General features: G+C 42.1%; 1 protein-coding gene across 1 annotated transcript in view; it reads left to right on the top strand.

Moving 5' to 3' along the window:
* Positions 1 to 14689, top strand: part of LOC128443942 (A disintegrin and metalloproteinase with thrombospondin motifs 20) — an 88076-nt gene extending 73387 nt beyond the window's left edge. Inside the window, exons 30-39 of the mRNA XM_053426177.1 lie at positions 3081 to 3254; positions 4242 to 4412; positions 5063 to 5272; positions 5484 to 5613; positions 6784 to 6878; positions 6979 to 7073; positions 8045 to 8178; positions 10489 to 10580; positions 10958 to 11062; positions 11345 to 14689. Of these exons, the coding sequence (XP_053282152.1) occupies positions 3081 to 3254; positions 4242 to 4412; positions 5063 to 5272; positions 5484 to 5613; positions 6784 to 6878; positions 6979 to 7073; positions 8045 to 8178; positions 10489 to 10580; positions 10958 to 11062; positions 11345 to 11431 (1293 nt within the window). The 3' untranslated portion in view covers positions 11432 to 14689. The remainder of the gene's footprint in view (positions 1 to 3080; positions 3255 to 4241; positions 4413 to 5062; positions 5273 to 5483; positions 5614 to 6783; positions 6879 to 6978; positions 7074 to 8044; positions 8179 to 10488; positions 10581 to 10957; positions 11063 to 11344) is intronic.
* The last annotated feature ends 2682 nt before the right edge of the window (positions 14690 to 17371 follow it).

Genomic DNA, 17371 nt, shown 5'->3' with positions numbered 1-17371 from the left:
CGGACCAAAGGCAAACCGAGAGCACAAAAGCATGTTCATGCAAATCACATTTCATCCACTCAATCTTTTTAAGGATGTGTTTGCATCTAAAATACACAAAAAGCCGTCGTAATGAAACACAGTAAATACGAACATCCAGAGGTGCAGCTGATGCGGTGGAGCTCGGCCTCCCCTGCAGATGAAAGCGTTGCGGTCCAGCATGATGAACGTCCTGTACCCCCGTACACTAGTGCAACCAGACACTGGAAAAGTAAAAGCCATGCGTAGTGGAGTCACCCTGGGGAGGGGGGGGGGGGGTTTGAGGTCACAGGCATCTTGGAGCCGACCACTAAGTCAAGGTATCTGCGACCGAGAGGCTCCGTGTGCAGCCGCCACACGGTTTGGGCTCGGAGTCCCACTGAGCTCACAGAGGGGGGGCAACGTTCAAAACCACATTTATATCAGTACCTTGAGGAGCACTGTGTTAAAGAAATATGCCATCTGTTGATTGATGGGGGAAGTGTCAACATCTTCTCTGACACTTTGAGTCCACTGCTGAAGGATATTTCGCCAGTATTATAAATTATTGGTAAAACTAATTCTTTCTTCTTCTTTTGAATTTAAGTGTATAATACCAAAAGATCCACACACAGACCCTCGTCCACCTCCCTCCACAGGTCTTTGAGGGTGTCCTCCTCCCCTCTCACTCTCTCCCCCGCCGCTGTCTGGAAGCAATCATCGACCTCCGCATACCACCAGCAACCATGAAATCCTCAACTAGAGCATAAAGACATGTTTTATATCTTAATATCCATGCATGTGACAACTTTGAAACCTCAGCCCGACTGTTTGAGTTATTCCACAGCTACCCAGTCCTCTCAGTCACCTCTGACTGGGGGTGTAATGAGCAGCAAGTCAGTGAAGCCTAGGAGTGTATAGGCTTCGAGGATTTTACTGGTTTTCGAGAACCGTTCTCCACTTTTTCTCATGCTAAATTCCAGTGAAAAGGTTGTTTCATCTGAATTACACAACATTTTATTTTCTACTTTTGGGCCAAAGTCGTCGAAGTTGTTTATATTGCTTGAGTTTGGGTTTTATATGCCCACGCTTCTTAGAAACGCGGCAGCAGAAATCTCAGCATGGGCAAGAACTAAGATTAACTGCACGGCTCAATACCCACAAGATAAGATAAGTGAGAAAATATGTTTTGTATTTTGGGTGAAATTACCCTTTTACCTCTGGAGCTGCTCACTCAGCGATTCCACGGTTTCATGGCGTCCCCACCATCTGCGATAAGAGAGCTGCGGCTCTTTTTCGCTGGAATAGGCACTTGGGTTTCTGCAGCAGTTAACAGTTGCTAGAGGAGCAGGTTCTATTTTCAGGCTTTGTAAGAGTTTTAAAAACACAGCTTTTGATTTGAAGGTCAGATTTCCTGTTGTGCTGTTTGTTCCCTTTCCAACCTCACAGACTTGACCCTTAACATCTAACCTCACGCTCTGCAATGATAACACGGTCACAATTAGAGCAGCGAGAAACGCACAACACAAATACATCTGGAAGTTTTCGGGGGGAATTTGATACCCGGTGTTATAATGTGCAGATTTTCTGACTGTGTGAATTTGCTGAAGCTCGGCACGGTTCTTTGAGGTCTGGGGGGGGGGGGGGGGGGGGGGGTGAATCAGCTCAAGCCTTACAGAGTGCTTCCTCAGTATGCAGGTATGTTTCTCAAAGCACATCAAAGAGATGGGTGAGATAGACCTCTGTGTGACCCAACTGATACCGCTCACAAGGAAGCGACAAACTGGGTTAATGGAGGACATGGGGCTGGAGCTTCAAAGCAGCGACTCTGACGCAGCAGACCAAACATGTTAAATCATTGAAAGAGGAATTATCTCAATCTTCCTCTCGCAAATAACAACTTGACTCAACATAAGTGGTCAAATCAATTCAATGCCCTCAGGCCACTTTTGCTGCTTACTTGGTCTGGTAAGACCATGAGCCTATGTCAACAAGTTGGTTATTAGCAACAGATAAATCACTTATGTTGCTACACTACCTGCAGATACAACTGCAATCCCCCCCTACATGTATTAGGATAACTGAATATTATAAGCATATTAAAAAAAATAATCTTTCCTCATGTGTTACAAGTTACAAGTTATTTTCTGTATGTAAAAGCCCAGTCGTTGGTAAGGGGACTTTCTCTCCCCCACAGCAAACACATCTCCTGATACCTCCACATCATTGGGATGTCACACGCCCCACATTTGCACATTTGCGATTAGTCTGGCCCCCAACAAAGCCAGGTGAGGCGAGAGCAGAGGCAGACATTTCCAACACATGCTGGAAGCAGTTAACCAATCACAACAGAGAGGGGTAGCTAGTCAATCAAAGCAGACAGGGCTTTATCGGGAAAAAACTGCTAAAACAAAGTGTTTCAGACAGAGGCTGAAAGAGGAGCTGCAGCAATAGACAGTTTGGGGAAATTGATGTGTTTTGTGAGCGTTAGAACACGTCAACCTATCAAGCAATATAAAGAATATGAGCAGAATATGTCTCCTTAAGATTCCACCCATGAATTGCAATTAAAGTTGCTCACCTAACAAACACACCATCAAACTTTTCGTTCTTGGAGATTAGAGAAGTCAAATGTCGATAAATGTTGGAATTCACTATATTTTAAGTTGCAGTGCCATGGTTAGCCACTGAGATAAGTTTTCCAGTTGTTTTTTCAATGGCACCCATTATGTTGTGCTGCGAACTTTCTACAAAAAAAACACCCCAAGCCTTCGCCAGGATTACCCCAGTGAGATCATTATAATCAGGGTTATTTGATCGAACTTTGCAAAGCGTCCTCCAGAGGCACAGAAAACACACCGCACTCAAAAAGCTGAGTAATTCAACTCCTGACAAGTAAAGTGAACTTCACGTGTAACATCCAGTCTGTGAGAGAAATGAGGTTGGAATGCCTGGAAATTATAATTATATTACATTATTTCCGTGCAGCTGTTCCTGAATGAGAAACACAAGAACAAACATGTCACAAACAGATTTTCCATGTAAGCGGCCCTCCTCTCATATCGATGTGTGTTTTTTACCAGTGCTCTGTCACCTGTGGAGTCGGAGTTCAGAGGCGAGACATTTACTGCCGGCTCAAGGGCACCGGCCGGGTCAGGGAGGATCTCTGTCACGCTCACGAGCGTCCTGCTGTTACCCAACCGTGCCAAACCGCAGAATGCACCCATTACTCTTGGGTCGCCGGTGGATGGGAAGAAGTAAGTAAGAGACTCTTTACCTCTCCTCTCCTCTTTCTACGTGTAACTCCCCCTCGTCCTCGTTCCCAGGGTGAGACAGATGTAGAGATGTTTAACCATCTCATTAAGGTTTTTATTGGCTGAGGTCTCTTCTCAGCTCTCGCTCTCTCTCTCTCTCTCTCTCTCTCTCTCTCTCTCTCTCTCTCTCTCTGCACCATTAAACAGACGACCTGTATATACCCTCGCTGCCTTGCGTCAGTCGTGAGGGCTTAAGTGATAACCATCAGTCACTATATCTTCCTGTATCAAACCTCGAGGTAGCGATGGGCATCATCCCTTCGGTTCTGCTGAATGTCGCCGCTCTGTGTCACGCCAACAGTCTGTTTGTTTTTCCTCGGCTCATCTATCTTTAATGTCCCGTGCTTTGTCCTCAAAAGTAAGGCATGAAAAGAGGGGCACCATGTAGGGACGCAGCGCTGTGTCCTCCTGCTGCAGGAATGTTTGCTCTCTTCAGATTCTTGTCTGCGTTGCCTCGAGAACTCGCAGACTCCTTCCATTCACAGCTCGGCCCTGAGATCTTTTCTCTTCCTCAAGAGGTGCAAATAAAATGTCATTAAAATCCAAACACAGCAGATTATTTAGTTTTACATGAGTACATTTTCAGATTGTGCTCCATATCCTTGCTTTTAAATTCTCCTATAAACTATCACTAGGCCCAAGGCCAACCAGCGGAACTTTTATCTTTTATGGGGACATTTCCAACCAGAACACATTTGAGATTGTGAGCTAATGGTACCACTGTCTCACAACCATTAAATGTGTCTACTTGTGAAAGGCTTTATACGATAGGGGCTGTTCATCTGTGACCATCTGGAGAACCACACAGACAAGTTGGAGTCTGAGAGGTCAATGATGCTGCTGCTGCTGCTGCTGGAAGTACAACACTGCCCCCCCTCTGCCAGCTCCTCTCCACTCCTACTCAGTTCTTCCCTCCTTGTTTATTTGCAGTGTAACGCAACCTGCGGTGAGGGTATGCAGGGGAGGAAGGTGGGGTGCATGGGCCCAGGGATGACACCCGTCCAGGACGATTACTGTGAGCCGCCGTCCCGGCCTGCGTTGCACCAACAGTGCACGAGAGCTCCCTGCAACTACGTGTGGATGACAGGGGAGTGGTCACAGGTAGGAACAAAGGAGGAGATGAACCGTGAGCTTTGTTCTTTCATCTGGGAAAAAGTTGAATAGTCTCTCTAAATCTTGATGAGAGTTTTGATAATCCAACAGTTCAAATTCAAAAATTATATGAAATAAAAACCGCAAATGCTCAAACAAGGTGGACCCCTTTTGTCTAAATGTATCCTTTGACATAAGTGATTTTTTACTTTTCAGATAATCTCAAGAAAAAACAAACGATATCAGCTGAAAAAACCTAAACAAATATGTAAACGTCTTGGAGACACATGTTTTTAAGAGGGCAATAAGGATTATGTAATTTTTGCCTGATAAATCCCCTTGTATTCAATTCAATTTTTATTTATTAATTGAGAAATAGAATAGAATATAAATCTCAATACATTTAAAGAGACCTGACCGACAGAAACATTGTGAAAACTTTCACGAGCAGATTTATACTGTATATACATATATAATCACTATTTTTCAATAAATATAGGTGTAAAAAAATGGAGGAAGGAAGATGATAGATTGACTTTATTAGTGCATTAGTGCCACAGAGGCCCAGATGAAGACATGCACTTCTGTGTTTGATATTACTTCTCCGTACAAACATCTACTCATGCCAGTAACAGTTAGTGTTTGTGTGTGTGTCTCAGTGCTCTGCCAGCTGTGGTCTTGGCTACCAGCAGCGTATTGTCTCCTGCTCCGTGGTTCCCTCCTCCCAGGCTGCTCACCCGTACACTGCTGCCCAGTCGTCCGCTGCCAGCAGCACCTACTGCCCCGAGCCTCATCCTCCTGGAAGCCGGCCGTGCCTCCTCAGAGACTGCCCGCACTCGACCTACTGGAAAGTTGGCCCGTGGAGCAAGGTGAAACACAAAATCCTTGTTCAGCAGTGAGAGGCCTTCTCTTCCAGCCAATCGCTGTTTCCACAGAACCTTTCGATGACCTTTGCATTTTTCAGTTCTGCTGATGAATCACATCTGTAGATGATGTTGCACCTTATTTGTTAATTGTTTTGTTACGCTTTGTGGGAAATAATTTTGCGCGTGTGTGTGTGTGTGTGTGTGTGTGTACCAGTGCTCGCAGACTTGTGGTGCAGGAGTGATGGAGCGCAGGGTGGAGTGTGTGAACTCTAATGGCCAACCTTCCAAACACTGCCTTCCATCAGAGAGACCTGAGTCCCAAGCTGCATGTCAAGACAGAGAGTGTGAGTCTTCATCTTCTTCTTCTCTTCCTCTTTCTCTTCCTCTTCCTCTTCCTCTTCCACATCCTCTTCCTCTCATCTCCTCTCCTCAGTTATATTATCAAATGGACTGTGCTGTGTATTGCCACCAACCCTGTATCTGATTGTGTTTATAGAAACTCGACCTTCTGTTTTGTTTATCACATTGAGCAGAATGGCGGCCCTCACTGAAAACTTCTCGGAGTGATTACTTACTGGAGCAATAAATAGACAATCATTCATTTTCTACAAAGATGTGATATGGAGAGTTTGTCAGCGCGCCGCAGGGCAGTGTGTGTCGGGAGCTGCCTACATTGTGGACTTGCAGGCGCTGTCAAACTCGGCAGCGGGCCAAAGTTTGCAGGTTCGCTCCCCCACATTTCAGATGTTTCAGTACTGGCGCACTGGACTGTTCATTCCCTACTTGGCTTCTGCCAAGTCAGGCACTAGCAAAATTAAAATGATATGCTCGGATGACAGCCAGTTCTGCAGTCAAGTATTAATGCTAATCAGCTAATCAGCGTGATGGGAGCTCTACAGCACTGTTCGACAACAGAAGAGGCCGCACAAATAATGGGACATTAACAAGAGCTCGTATTTAAGAAGACAAATCGTTCTGTTAGTGGTGCTTATTACATTTTTTTGTTATCTCTCTGGCATTCGGCAAATGATTTCTGCACTAATGTGCAGAAGTGGCTAAAGAGTATGACAGGGTTGTAATCTCGTAATTTTACGAGAAAAAGTCTCAAAATTTCAATTAATACGTTAACATTTTTTAAGGAAAGGGCCAAACAGTTGGAGAAAATGTTTGGTAGTGGTCGACTGTCAGGTTGACGTTGGTTACATTGGTGTTTTATCGAAAGGATCTTTGCAGTTTCTCAAAAAACTTACGAGAATGATTCAAGATTCTAGATCCAAAAGGAGCTGAATTCCAGTGATAGAAAATGTTTTTCTTTATTCTGATAATATTATGTATTTTTCCTCGTACTACTACAACATTATTCTTGAGATCTCCCAATTTTGTATTCCTCCTCATGGCCCTAATACTCTGTCGTCAATGAGTTCTCAGATAACTTTGAAAAGTTGTGCTAGTCTTTAAAGTCAAAGTCTCCTGTTTCCTCACTCTCCTTGTTCCCTTCATTTGTCTCCTCCCAGGCCAGATGTTGGCGTCCTGTCTGGACGTCCAGATGAGACAGGGTCTGAGGATCGATGGCGAGTACTATCTCAAAGTCAGGTCGCGGATCCTACAGGTGCGTCTGTTCTGTCACAACTGCGCCTGCACACATCATGACTCAACCTGGCAGCTCTCCCGCAGGCTCTCACATCATGTCTTAACATGTCTGCCCATAGATTTACTGTGCTGAGATGCAGACTGAGTTCCCGAAAGAGTACGTGACCTTGCGGAGCGGTCAGACGGACAACTTCTCCGAGGTTTACGGTCACAGGTGATTATAATGTGGTGATGACTGATGGGACTGAGTGGGGCTTTGTATAAGGATCATGTAACGTGTAAGTCAGGATTGTTTTGCTGCCACACCATGAAAAGACACCATTTGTGTTGAGATTAGGGTTTCAAAATTCCGGGAATATTCAAAGTTGGAAACTTTCCATGGGAATTAACGGGAATATACGGGAATTAACGGGAAATTGTGTGGGTAATTTATACTAATTGTATTTACCTTGTCATATACAGACATAAATATAAACATTTGTTTTGTCATAGGCTGATTTGAGCCCTGAGGAAACTTTGGGTACTTGACTATATGCTTCTGGATCTGTGTGTCATTCTTAACATAGGTCTTTGCATTGTATTTGCAAATGTTCACAGCCTTTCCTTCTACATTGGCTGGGGTGAAATGTCTCCACACATGAGATAGTGCACGTGGAATTGTTCTGTAGAATAAGATGAGAAAAAAGCTTGTAAAAAAACACTAATGCAATACCAGAGATATAAATAGTTGGCCAAACAATTGGAATCGTCTTTAAAAATATTTTACAATTGATGGATAAATGAATAGAAAGAGGCTAGATGAACAGATGAACAATCCTCAATCGGCATGTTAATATATTTCCCCCAGTAATATCATTGAAACTGCTTTGAAACACTACAGCAGACCTCAATAGCCCTGCTTGTAGTGTGCAGGATGCTGGCAATTATCTGTGCATGTGATGGAGAAATGCACAGTGGAGGGTTGAAATTCAACGTGCAAATAGAGTTTTGAATGATGTTTTTATTGCTCGGCGTTTAATTTGCCTATAATTATTTTTTTTTGATTCCCGAGCTGTATATTCCCATGGAAAGTTTCTGGAAATTTACCGGACATTTTCCGGACATTTTCCGCCCCTTTGCAACCCTAGTTGAGATTGCTGTGTTTGTGTTGAATCAACCCTTAAACTCATTATCTTATATGCACAGGTTGCTGAACCCTTTCGAATGCCCGTACAACGGCAGCCGGAGACAGGACTGCGACTGCAGGAACGACTACTCAGCAGCGGGATACACACTTTTCCACAAAGTTCGTCTGGACCTGAGCTCCCTGAGGATAATGAGTGCGTAATTACTGTGTGATTGCCGTACACTGTCTGCTGTAATGAGACCACACATCACTGTTGTTTTAACCCTCATACGCCTCCTACTGCTAATAAGACCTCCCTCAAAACGTCTGCACCGTCCAAACGCAGTGCGCTCTCCACACGCTCTCTCGGCTGAAAATCTAAATAATGACCTTTCAGCGCTCCGTGTTCACATCACCGGGCGAGGACTTGACTCCGGGCCTCTCTGTGCAAACACGTGAGCATGGGAATAGTGGAATGCATGCATGCACATAGAGACATACATAGCTGCTCTCGAGCACCAACGCTACGTGATGCTGCCTCGCATGTCTTTGCTCGAGGACACATAACGAGATCCAAGAAGCAGGCACACACCAGTGCATGTAGTCGCATTCAAATCAAACAAGCAATAACACACGGGCGGTTGTGGCTGAGGGGTAGAGCGGTCGTCCTCTAACCTGAAGGTCGGCAGTTCGATCCCCAGTCTGACCCATCTGCATGCCGAAGTGTCCTTGGGCAAGATGCTGAACCCTGAATGGCCCCCCCATAGAATATAAAAGTGCTGCGAATAGATGCACTGTATGAATGTTTGTGCGAATGGGTGAATGTAAAACTGTACTGTAAAGCGCTCTGAGTGGTCATCAAGACTAGAAAAGCTGCTATATAAATACAAAACCATTTACCATTTACACACACACGCGTCTCCGGGCCATATTCCACAGATTCCTCTGCTCATTATAACAGTCAGATCAACCTTCCCTGTTGTGTCCACATATGCCTTTGCTTAGAGTATGTGGATTAGTATACACAGCATACAGTGTGTGTGTGTGTGTGTGCGTGTGTGTGCGTGCGTGTGTGGTTATAAGGGAAGTTGGATTATAACTTACAGATTCATCCCTCCATCTTCTTCCTCTCGTCTGGGCCCTGACAGCACATGTTCCCACCCTCCCTCCCTCTGCATGGTACTCATTTGGCCTTCAGGCGGCTTGAAGAGAGCTGGGGGGGGTAATGGGTTCAAGATGAAGGGATCATTATGAGGAGGCTCTGCTGCAGTGGGCCTTGCGCATCTCGTGAACTTCATCATCATTTTATGCAGGCACAGTGACAGGGGGTCAGGATGAGGTCCTCGTCGTCGTGTGCGACACCGCAGGGTAAACGGAAAATGATAAAAACAAAAGACTCGTGCAGACGGGATCCAGATCCACTCACTGAATTCAAAATGAAAGGCAAAGGTTTGATTTAGCCCCAGAAAAGATAAGATAATGGAACTTTCATTTTGTTTATGAGCGGAGGGTTAAGGAATGTGCAATGCAATTATATCACGTTCAAACCCTGATTTAATTTCTGTGGTTTTGGGAGTTGTATCAAAAATAATTAGTTTAGATTTGTTTTGAAAAGGTACATTTTTTAAGCCAAGGATGTGGATTCTTTGAATATTTATTCACAACATGTTTTAATGAAATTTTACTTTATTTTGAGGCAAAGAGGAATGACTTAAAATCCTTGGGAGAGATGGGGAAAGTCATTGAGGCTGAGCCCTGGAATGAAAATTTTATTTAATCAAAATATTATTTATTTATTCCTTGATGAGGGTTGTTCCATCTGTTGGTATGGTTGTGCTTGTGTGAATGTTTCAGTCTGGTCTGGTATTGTTTAATGTGATTTTTATGTTGTGTTTATTGTGTTAGCGTGTTCTTTGGTGAGTTATGTTAAGTTTCTGTTATTATAAAACATAAACTTTAATTGATTTAATTGACCTACTCACAAACAGAGTGTATACAGTATGGCTGTTATCGTTATGGCTGAATTCTTACAACTGTCTGTAAAATGCTTAGATTCAAATGTCTTCCATGGATAATAAATCTATCATCAAAACTTTATTACACAAAATAATCAGGTTGTTAACAAAGGTACTAACAACTGCCACAACATAGCAACTTTTAATTTGAGGTTTTATTCTGAAAAAATATACTTTTTGTAACTTTGGAGATTTAAAATCATTGAAGCACTGAGCCTAATAGACCTGACAAAGGATTTAATCTAATTTCCATTATTTCTTATTGCTTATTTCAGATTCAAGCTAGAACTTCAATGTGAGGATCTTTTAGTGGAAAATTTCTTTTTTTTAAAACATCTGGCAAAGTGACAGCGCAGTGACATCAACCCTGCAGGGAAGTTTAATTACATAAAGTAAAGTTGCTGATGCTCTGTGGCTATCTGTGCAGTGGTTGTTTACTTCTGAGCAGCTGTCTCCACTCTGTGTTTACCTCAATGTGACTCTAGTTCTGCGTCTGCTCTGTTCACCAGTCACGGACCTCCAGTTTTCCCAGACTCTTCTCGGCCGACCTGTGCCCTTTGCTACAGCAGGAGATTGTTACAGTGCAGCCAAGTGTCCACAGGTGAGTGAAACACACTACATGGTGTCATAAATGTGTCTTTGTATTAAAGTTGCCTGAAAGTTAGAGAAAATCCTTTTTTGCTGCTATATTTCCCTGGAGCTACTTGGAATATGCACTTGAAGAAATGAAGTACTTCCAACAACACATATTTTCAAAGTGTAGCGTGCTCTTGCTAACTTTTCCAGGATTACCAACCCTAGCTTTAAGACTAATACAAATATTTTCTCCACTGTTTCAAACTATAAACCATTACTCTCTTGGACTATTTAAGAGTGCTCGTTAGCACAATGTATCTGTAGTTACTGATTGTGTGTTAAACACTTGACCTTCCTGGTTAAGTAAGCGTTTAAATTGCTCGATGTGCTGTGTGTTCACAGGGTCAGTTCAGCATCAATCTGATCGGCACCGGCCTCAAAGTATCTGAGGCCACCAAGTGGACATCTCAGGGCAACTACGTGTCCGTCAAAGTCCACAGATCTGAGGTAAGAATCTAACAGTAGACTCATAAACTGGTTGTCTGTCATATGGCCGGTACACTCTGTGACTCTTGAGTCATGGATTTGGCCTGAATGTAGAGTTGTCAGTATAATTATCCTTCATGTCGATTCTTGGAGTGGTTGTGAAATGTCATCTGAAATGTCATGTCGTATCTCTCGCTGATTCATTGAAGAGGAATCCCCAGTGACATTTATGAAGCCCTCACTCTCTGCGTAACAGGCTGCCCTTTGCCCAACCCTTCCCCTCTCATTTGTCTCTGTACGTAGGACGGGACAAGAATCTACGGCCGCTGTGGTGGATTCTGTGGGAAGTGCATTCCCCAGGCTCACAATGGCCTACTCCTTGAAGTCTAATGAGGGCCATGCAGAGACCAAACCCTTAAATCTTTCACTAAAGACAGTGGCCCGGGAACATGGAATAGACATGAACGAGTCCGGTGGAGGTGCATGCAACACTAATCATCCTGTAGTAACATCCCCAGTTCCCAAATGGCAGCTAAACCATACAACACACTACGTGCCGCGCCGTGCTCCAGAGGGCCACTGCCGGGTCCTTCATCCAAACTGCTAAATCTGAGGAGGAGCCAGCAGCGATCCAACACATCTGTGCTTTGAAACCTCAAGTGTTTTCTTTTTCTGACACTGTTGTGAATTTTTTTAGCATCATACAAAGGGATATAGAGCTTCAAAACATTGGGAAAGGATTTACAGACGTCTCCGCTCTCTTCAAGGAACAAATTCAAAATCTTAACAAAAAAGAAAACATCTGTCTCTGGTATTCTGTGAAGTGAAGTGTATTGTGTAAAAAGAAAACAACAACAAAAGAACATTTATGCTTAAAACTCCAGGATTTAATTATGAAATACCTTGAACAAATTGTTTTATATTGTAGCTTACCAATCTTACTGACATGCAATCGAGGAGACAGCATAAAATATCACATCGTATGTGTTTCATAACAACTGAAGTCCTGCAGTGATGAAGAAGTGCTACATTGAGGATAGGATGGGAGGGATGGCTTTGCTTTACAAAACTTACAATCATACAAAATCTTTTTTTCCCGACTATACTAAATACTAAAAGCTGTGCCACCTCACGTCTTGGCCTTAAAGGCATAGTTCAATATCTTTGGTATTTATTTAGAGTACAAGTTCAACAACCCTCTCATGTCTCTTCTGTAAATATGAAGTTAGTTACCAGTTAGCTTAGCTAAGCACACTTTGCAACTTAGCAACTGACCACCGTATTCAGTTTATTTACAAAACTGTAAACTCTTCCATTAGAGTGCAGGACTTCTACAAACAGTGCTATAGCAAGTAACTAGTGAAATTCTTTATAATCTGCTTCGTGTCAGGGGTCCAACTGTAGCAGATCACCAAGAGCCTTTAGGAAAAAAACACATTTAAGACTAGGATTGACTTTTTGTGTATTTGTAGCCTGTCATTTGCAGAGTTGGGAGTAGTGTTTCTGTAACACCACTACTTTGGACAGAAACAAGTTGTGTAACTAATTCCTAACATGAGATGAAAGGCTGCAGACTGAGTCAGTTACAGACCTCACCTGACTTTACTGTGTCGCAAATAAGTATATTTTTTAGGAGGACAGGATAAAATTATACTAGTGAGTTATGAACCCTGTTCTGACACGGTATTCAAATCCGTCCCGAGTGATCAGATCACAAGTGGTTGGCGCTAAGTACAGGTTTAAACAAACCGAAATGTGTCCTGAGATCTGTTCACTCAAACCACATAGGGAGGTGGTCTGAGACCCATTATGCCACAGTCTTTCACTGTGTGAACACAAATGTGTCGTGGGCAACATAGGAGGCACCATCTTCTCTGCTGGTCTCCTCTGACCTGCTACATTTTCACAATGAATCAAATGTGTTAGTTGACACTTCTCTGTGACCACACGTTGGTTTGTTTGTGACCTCTTCGTGAACAAAAATGACGTACACGTGATTATTTGCATTTAGAGCAGGGAACGGAGATCTGATCACAAGCGGTCACAGGAAACACATTCAGGACGCATTTCAATGTCAGGTGTTATCACGTGAACTGAACCCTGCTCACTAGTGTCCTGATCTTTTAGGGCAGATATTCTATGTGCTGGTGTGGGCCTTGTCCATCAATCACCTGAAGCACCTGATAAATATCTGAGAAACAGTTAATTTCAAACTTGTACAACAGTATTACTGACTTAGAGTTGAAGGCCACAGTGATAGATCCAATTTGACCCTTGTATTGTTCCACATTGGAGCAATACCCTTTCCTGCACACAGGTATGTGGTGGAGAAGTGAAGTAGACATTATTAAAGTAAGTGAACGTTATTTTTTAATGCAGTTATTGGATAGGTAACTCAGTTACTTTGGAGAGAAGTAACTTTAACCAATTCCTCATTTTCAGTTACTTGCCTTACACTGGTCATTTCAGAGAATCACTGAAAATTGTTCACTGACTGATCAACACCAGTGCGTTTTTAAAACCATGAGGATTTATTTTTTATTTGAAAAGTTTTATTAGTGTTACTCTTCGATGGCATTACTCATACAAGTTCTCATCTGTTACGCCGCGACACAGTATCAAGTGTATCAATCACACTCTCCACTGGGCCTGTGGGTCCCTGCAACCCCTACCTCTCACACACAGCCATTGTCTAGGAGATATGTGTTGTAATATATTTATGTCTGACCATATTTATTCTGTATTGACTGTATCGTAGATGCGTTCTGTGTTAATGTACAATGACTACTACCAACAGAGAAGCCATTGTCTGCTTCGCTAAGAGAGAGTTATTAGCCTGCAGTTTGTAGTGTATAACCACTAACCTTAAATGAGGATCTTTTGAATGGTGCTTTTGAACTACTGGAATTACCTCTGAGACAACTTGAGAAGGAAAACACTGGCTTTGGGGAATCAGATGTGCTGCGGCAGAGCTTCAGTTCATTCTGTATGTAGCAACAGCTTATAAATGTACACCATGCTCCTCTTATTGATGGAGCTGGAGAAAACACTAGCATGTCAGACACATCATAAACGACTTTCACCGTGACCACCACCACCACAAACAACCTAACACACTGCTACTCCGATGTTCAGCTTTAACCAAAGTTAGAAGATAGATGCAGATTTATTTTTCTTCATCTCAGACAATGCAGCTTATTTTGATTTAAAGAATGGCTGATAAATGATAAATACGTCAGTGAGCAGCTAGAAAACCTTTGGCTATCATTCATTTCTTTGATGGTCAATTGTTCTATGAGGTCTGTATCAGAAATTTAAAGAATACTTGACGCACTATGTGCCATGAATTTTGTAGAAATGTAATCCTGTTTGTTTTTGTAATAACCATTAAGATTTGTAACTTATGATATATGTGTATTTTTAATATTCATACTTGAATTGTAAACCGTGTGCTAAGTATTGAATGGTCATTGTACTGAATAGAGAGATAGTGTGCTTGTTTGCCATGCTTTATCCAAAGATGTTTTTAAGAATCATATGTACCTACAGTATGGATGTAGCCTGTATAAAAGAAATGAATGATTGATTCTGGTGCTATGGTTACTAATCGAACCAATACTGTATGCCATGCTACTACGTGTACTAACACTGTCCAGACATAAGTATTAATAAAACATGCTTTCAGCTGATTTACTGTTTGATTTATTTATGTTTATGACGGCGACAGACATTGGCCAGAGGCGTACCGTTTTCAAGTTGTCCGTCCGTCATTCTTGTGAACACGACATCTTCAAAATAAGTTGAAGGAACAGTAAGTTAAGTTGAACTCAAGGATGAACTGATAAAGATTTTGGTGGTCAAAGGTCGCTTTGACGTCACATAACACATTTTTGCCTTGTCTCAACAACGTCTTCGGGGAAATTGAGGGAATTCTCTGAAATGTTGAACAAACAGTCACTTGGATTAAAGGATGATCTGATCAAAAAATTGAGGTAATCAAGAAAACATGTTTTTGTGTCAAAAAATCTCTTACCAAAACTACAAGATTGAATCTTTATTCCTGAATGAGTAGATGTAAAAAAATAAATCAGTTCAAAATTTGTCTGTGTCAATCTCTGCATAAACGATATATGTTAGTGTACAGTGAAGATCAAACATTTGGAAAGAACACATTTCATATATTACACAGACAAAAAGAGTCGCAACATAAAAAGCTGAGCCGAATCTTATTTTCAGCAGTGAAAAGTTCCTCTTCCTGACAGAGGGCAATTTAATATTATTGAAAGGACTCAAATTACTCTCTGTAGGTCAGTTCTACTTAAGAGACACATAAACAGAGTGATAACTTTAAATCCATTTCTCACTGAGGTAAACGTTTTCTCAGCATCTGGAAACAGCTGAGGCGATGTCATCAAATTGTTATGTTGAATTAAGGGCTGAGCTAATTTCCAAGTATGCTTCAAAAACTTGGAAAGTACCATTTTCAAGGAATTGTGTCAACAGAATGACGCTGTAATAAAGGGGCAGGTACTCCAGCAAAAGGCAAACTGTCCATACATTAGCCACTTCACCAGGGTTCATTGCACTGAGATAGCTTTGAACATTAAATGAAAACAGATACAGTGGTCCCTCAAGAGTTGCTTTGATTTCTTGCCAGAAGTCTGCCTCGGCTCCCAAAATCTAATCTTAGGATTTGGAAGAGACCTGAAGCATGACAACAACTCCCCTCCAAAGCAGTTTTCCAGTGAAATCAGGTCCTTTCTGGCTCTCCGGGCTATGGACAAGTTAGGAAAAAGCTTCCCTGCTCTGCTCGCTGTGAGCATAAACCAGACATCTTTAATGACTGAAGAGAAAAACACAAACACGCACGAGGATCCCCATAAAAAGACACTAATGATCACGATCACCATGGAGCAGTCTGCTGTGAGGTAACCGCACAGACGTCTCAGTGTAATCTGCAGCTGCAACCTGCTCTGACGAGTTAGTATCCAGGGACTGCTATAACTGATTCATACTGACAGAGACAACACATATGCAACCTTTATTAATCTTACTTCTAGGTAAAATATCGAGAAAAGGTTAAGTTAATGAAGTGTTTTAACTGGATCCAATCAAATCACAATTTCAGTCGGTTTTCAAAGCACCAATATCTCTATCTGCAATACAATATTTAGCACTTTTAATAACATTTCAACAACACTGACTTAAATTTAGACCAAAAAGCAAAACAGCATCCACAGTGACCCAATGAAATTCTATTTTTTCAAACTGAGCAAACAGTGACCCCTAGTGTACCAAATAAGACTTTACCTCTACTGTCCCTGTTGACAGATGCTATGCCTACACATAAGCCTTAGTGAAAAGGTACGTACAAACATCAGCAATATGAAATGCAATTCAATCTGATTATATTTGTTTTACGAGAAATTACATCACATTTTTTTTATTTTAAGGCACTTTGCATAGTAAGGCCGAGACCTTAAAATATTACAGAGAAACACAACAGTTTCCACACAAAAAGCAAACACTTGGCAACTCTCTGTCCCGATCATTTGGGGTGAGATAAAGGGGGGAGAGAGGAGAGGTTGGTGGAAAAGGTGAAAGCACACTCACCCAATAATACTGTTACATAGAACAAAGAAGAACATAAGGCATAGCATTAAAAACGGAGACTGTGACAACCTGTCAGACTATGTGAAATGTCCTTAAGAAAACGAGCAAACTTATTCACACAGTGCTACCGATTCCTGAACACAATGAACCAATAATGACATCAGCACCTCTTTTCTCCCTGGACCATAGAATAGAGCATTCCCTCCCGAGTGTCTGTGTTGAGACCAACGTCTTCAGGTTTCTTTCACAGCACACACAAAGATTGTAGAAGAGAACCAGCAGGAAATGTACGATTCAACACTGTATTTATACTTTCAATGGAAATTAACTGATGAAGCTCACTGTAAATAAAACACAAAGCACTAATACTGTTGACCAGTAGATGGCGACAAAACATTAGAAAAACCACTGCTTGCTTCATGGGTAGAGTTTTTTTACACTACTGCAGATTAACACTGAGCCAAAGTGAACACACGGATGTGTATCAATTATCATGTGAGTTTATTTCCATCAGTAATTCCTACAAATGTATTTTACATTAACACTGTGTCATACATGACCTGCCTTTGCAGTATTTTGGATGTTCTGTCACTTGTCACCACAGAGTAGAAGCATGAGAGAGAGTGTGTGTGTGTGTGTGCGTGTGTGTGTGTGTGTGTGTGTGTGTGTGTGTGTGTGTGTGTGCATGTTAGCATGTGTGCGTCCTTGTCTCTCTAT

The sequence above is a fragment of the Pleuronectes platessa genome, chromosome 7 (genome assembly GCF_947347685.1).
Source record: "Pleuronectes platessa chromosome 7, fPlePla1.1, whole genome shotgun sequence".
Lineage (NCBI taxonomy): Eukaryota > Metazoa > Chordata > Actinopteri > Pleuronectiformes > Pleuronectidae > Pleuronectes > Pleuronectes platessa.
Note: the sequence above shows the minus strand (reverse complement) of the source record. Positions and strands in the feature narration are given on the sequence as shown.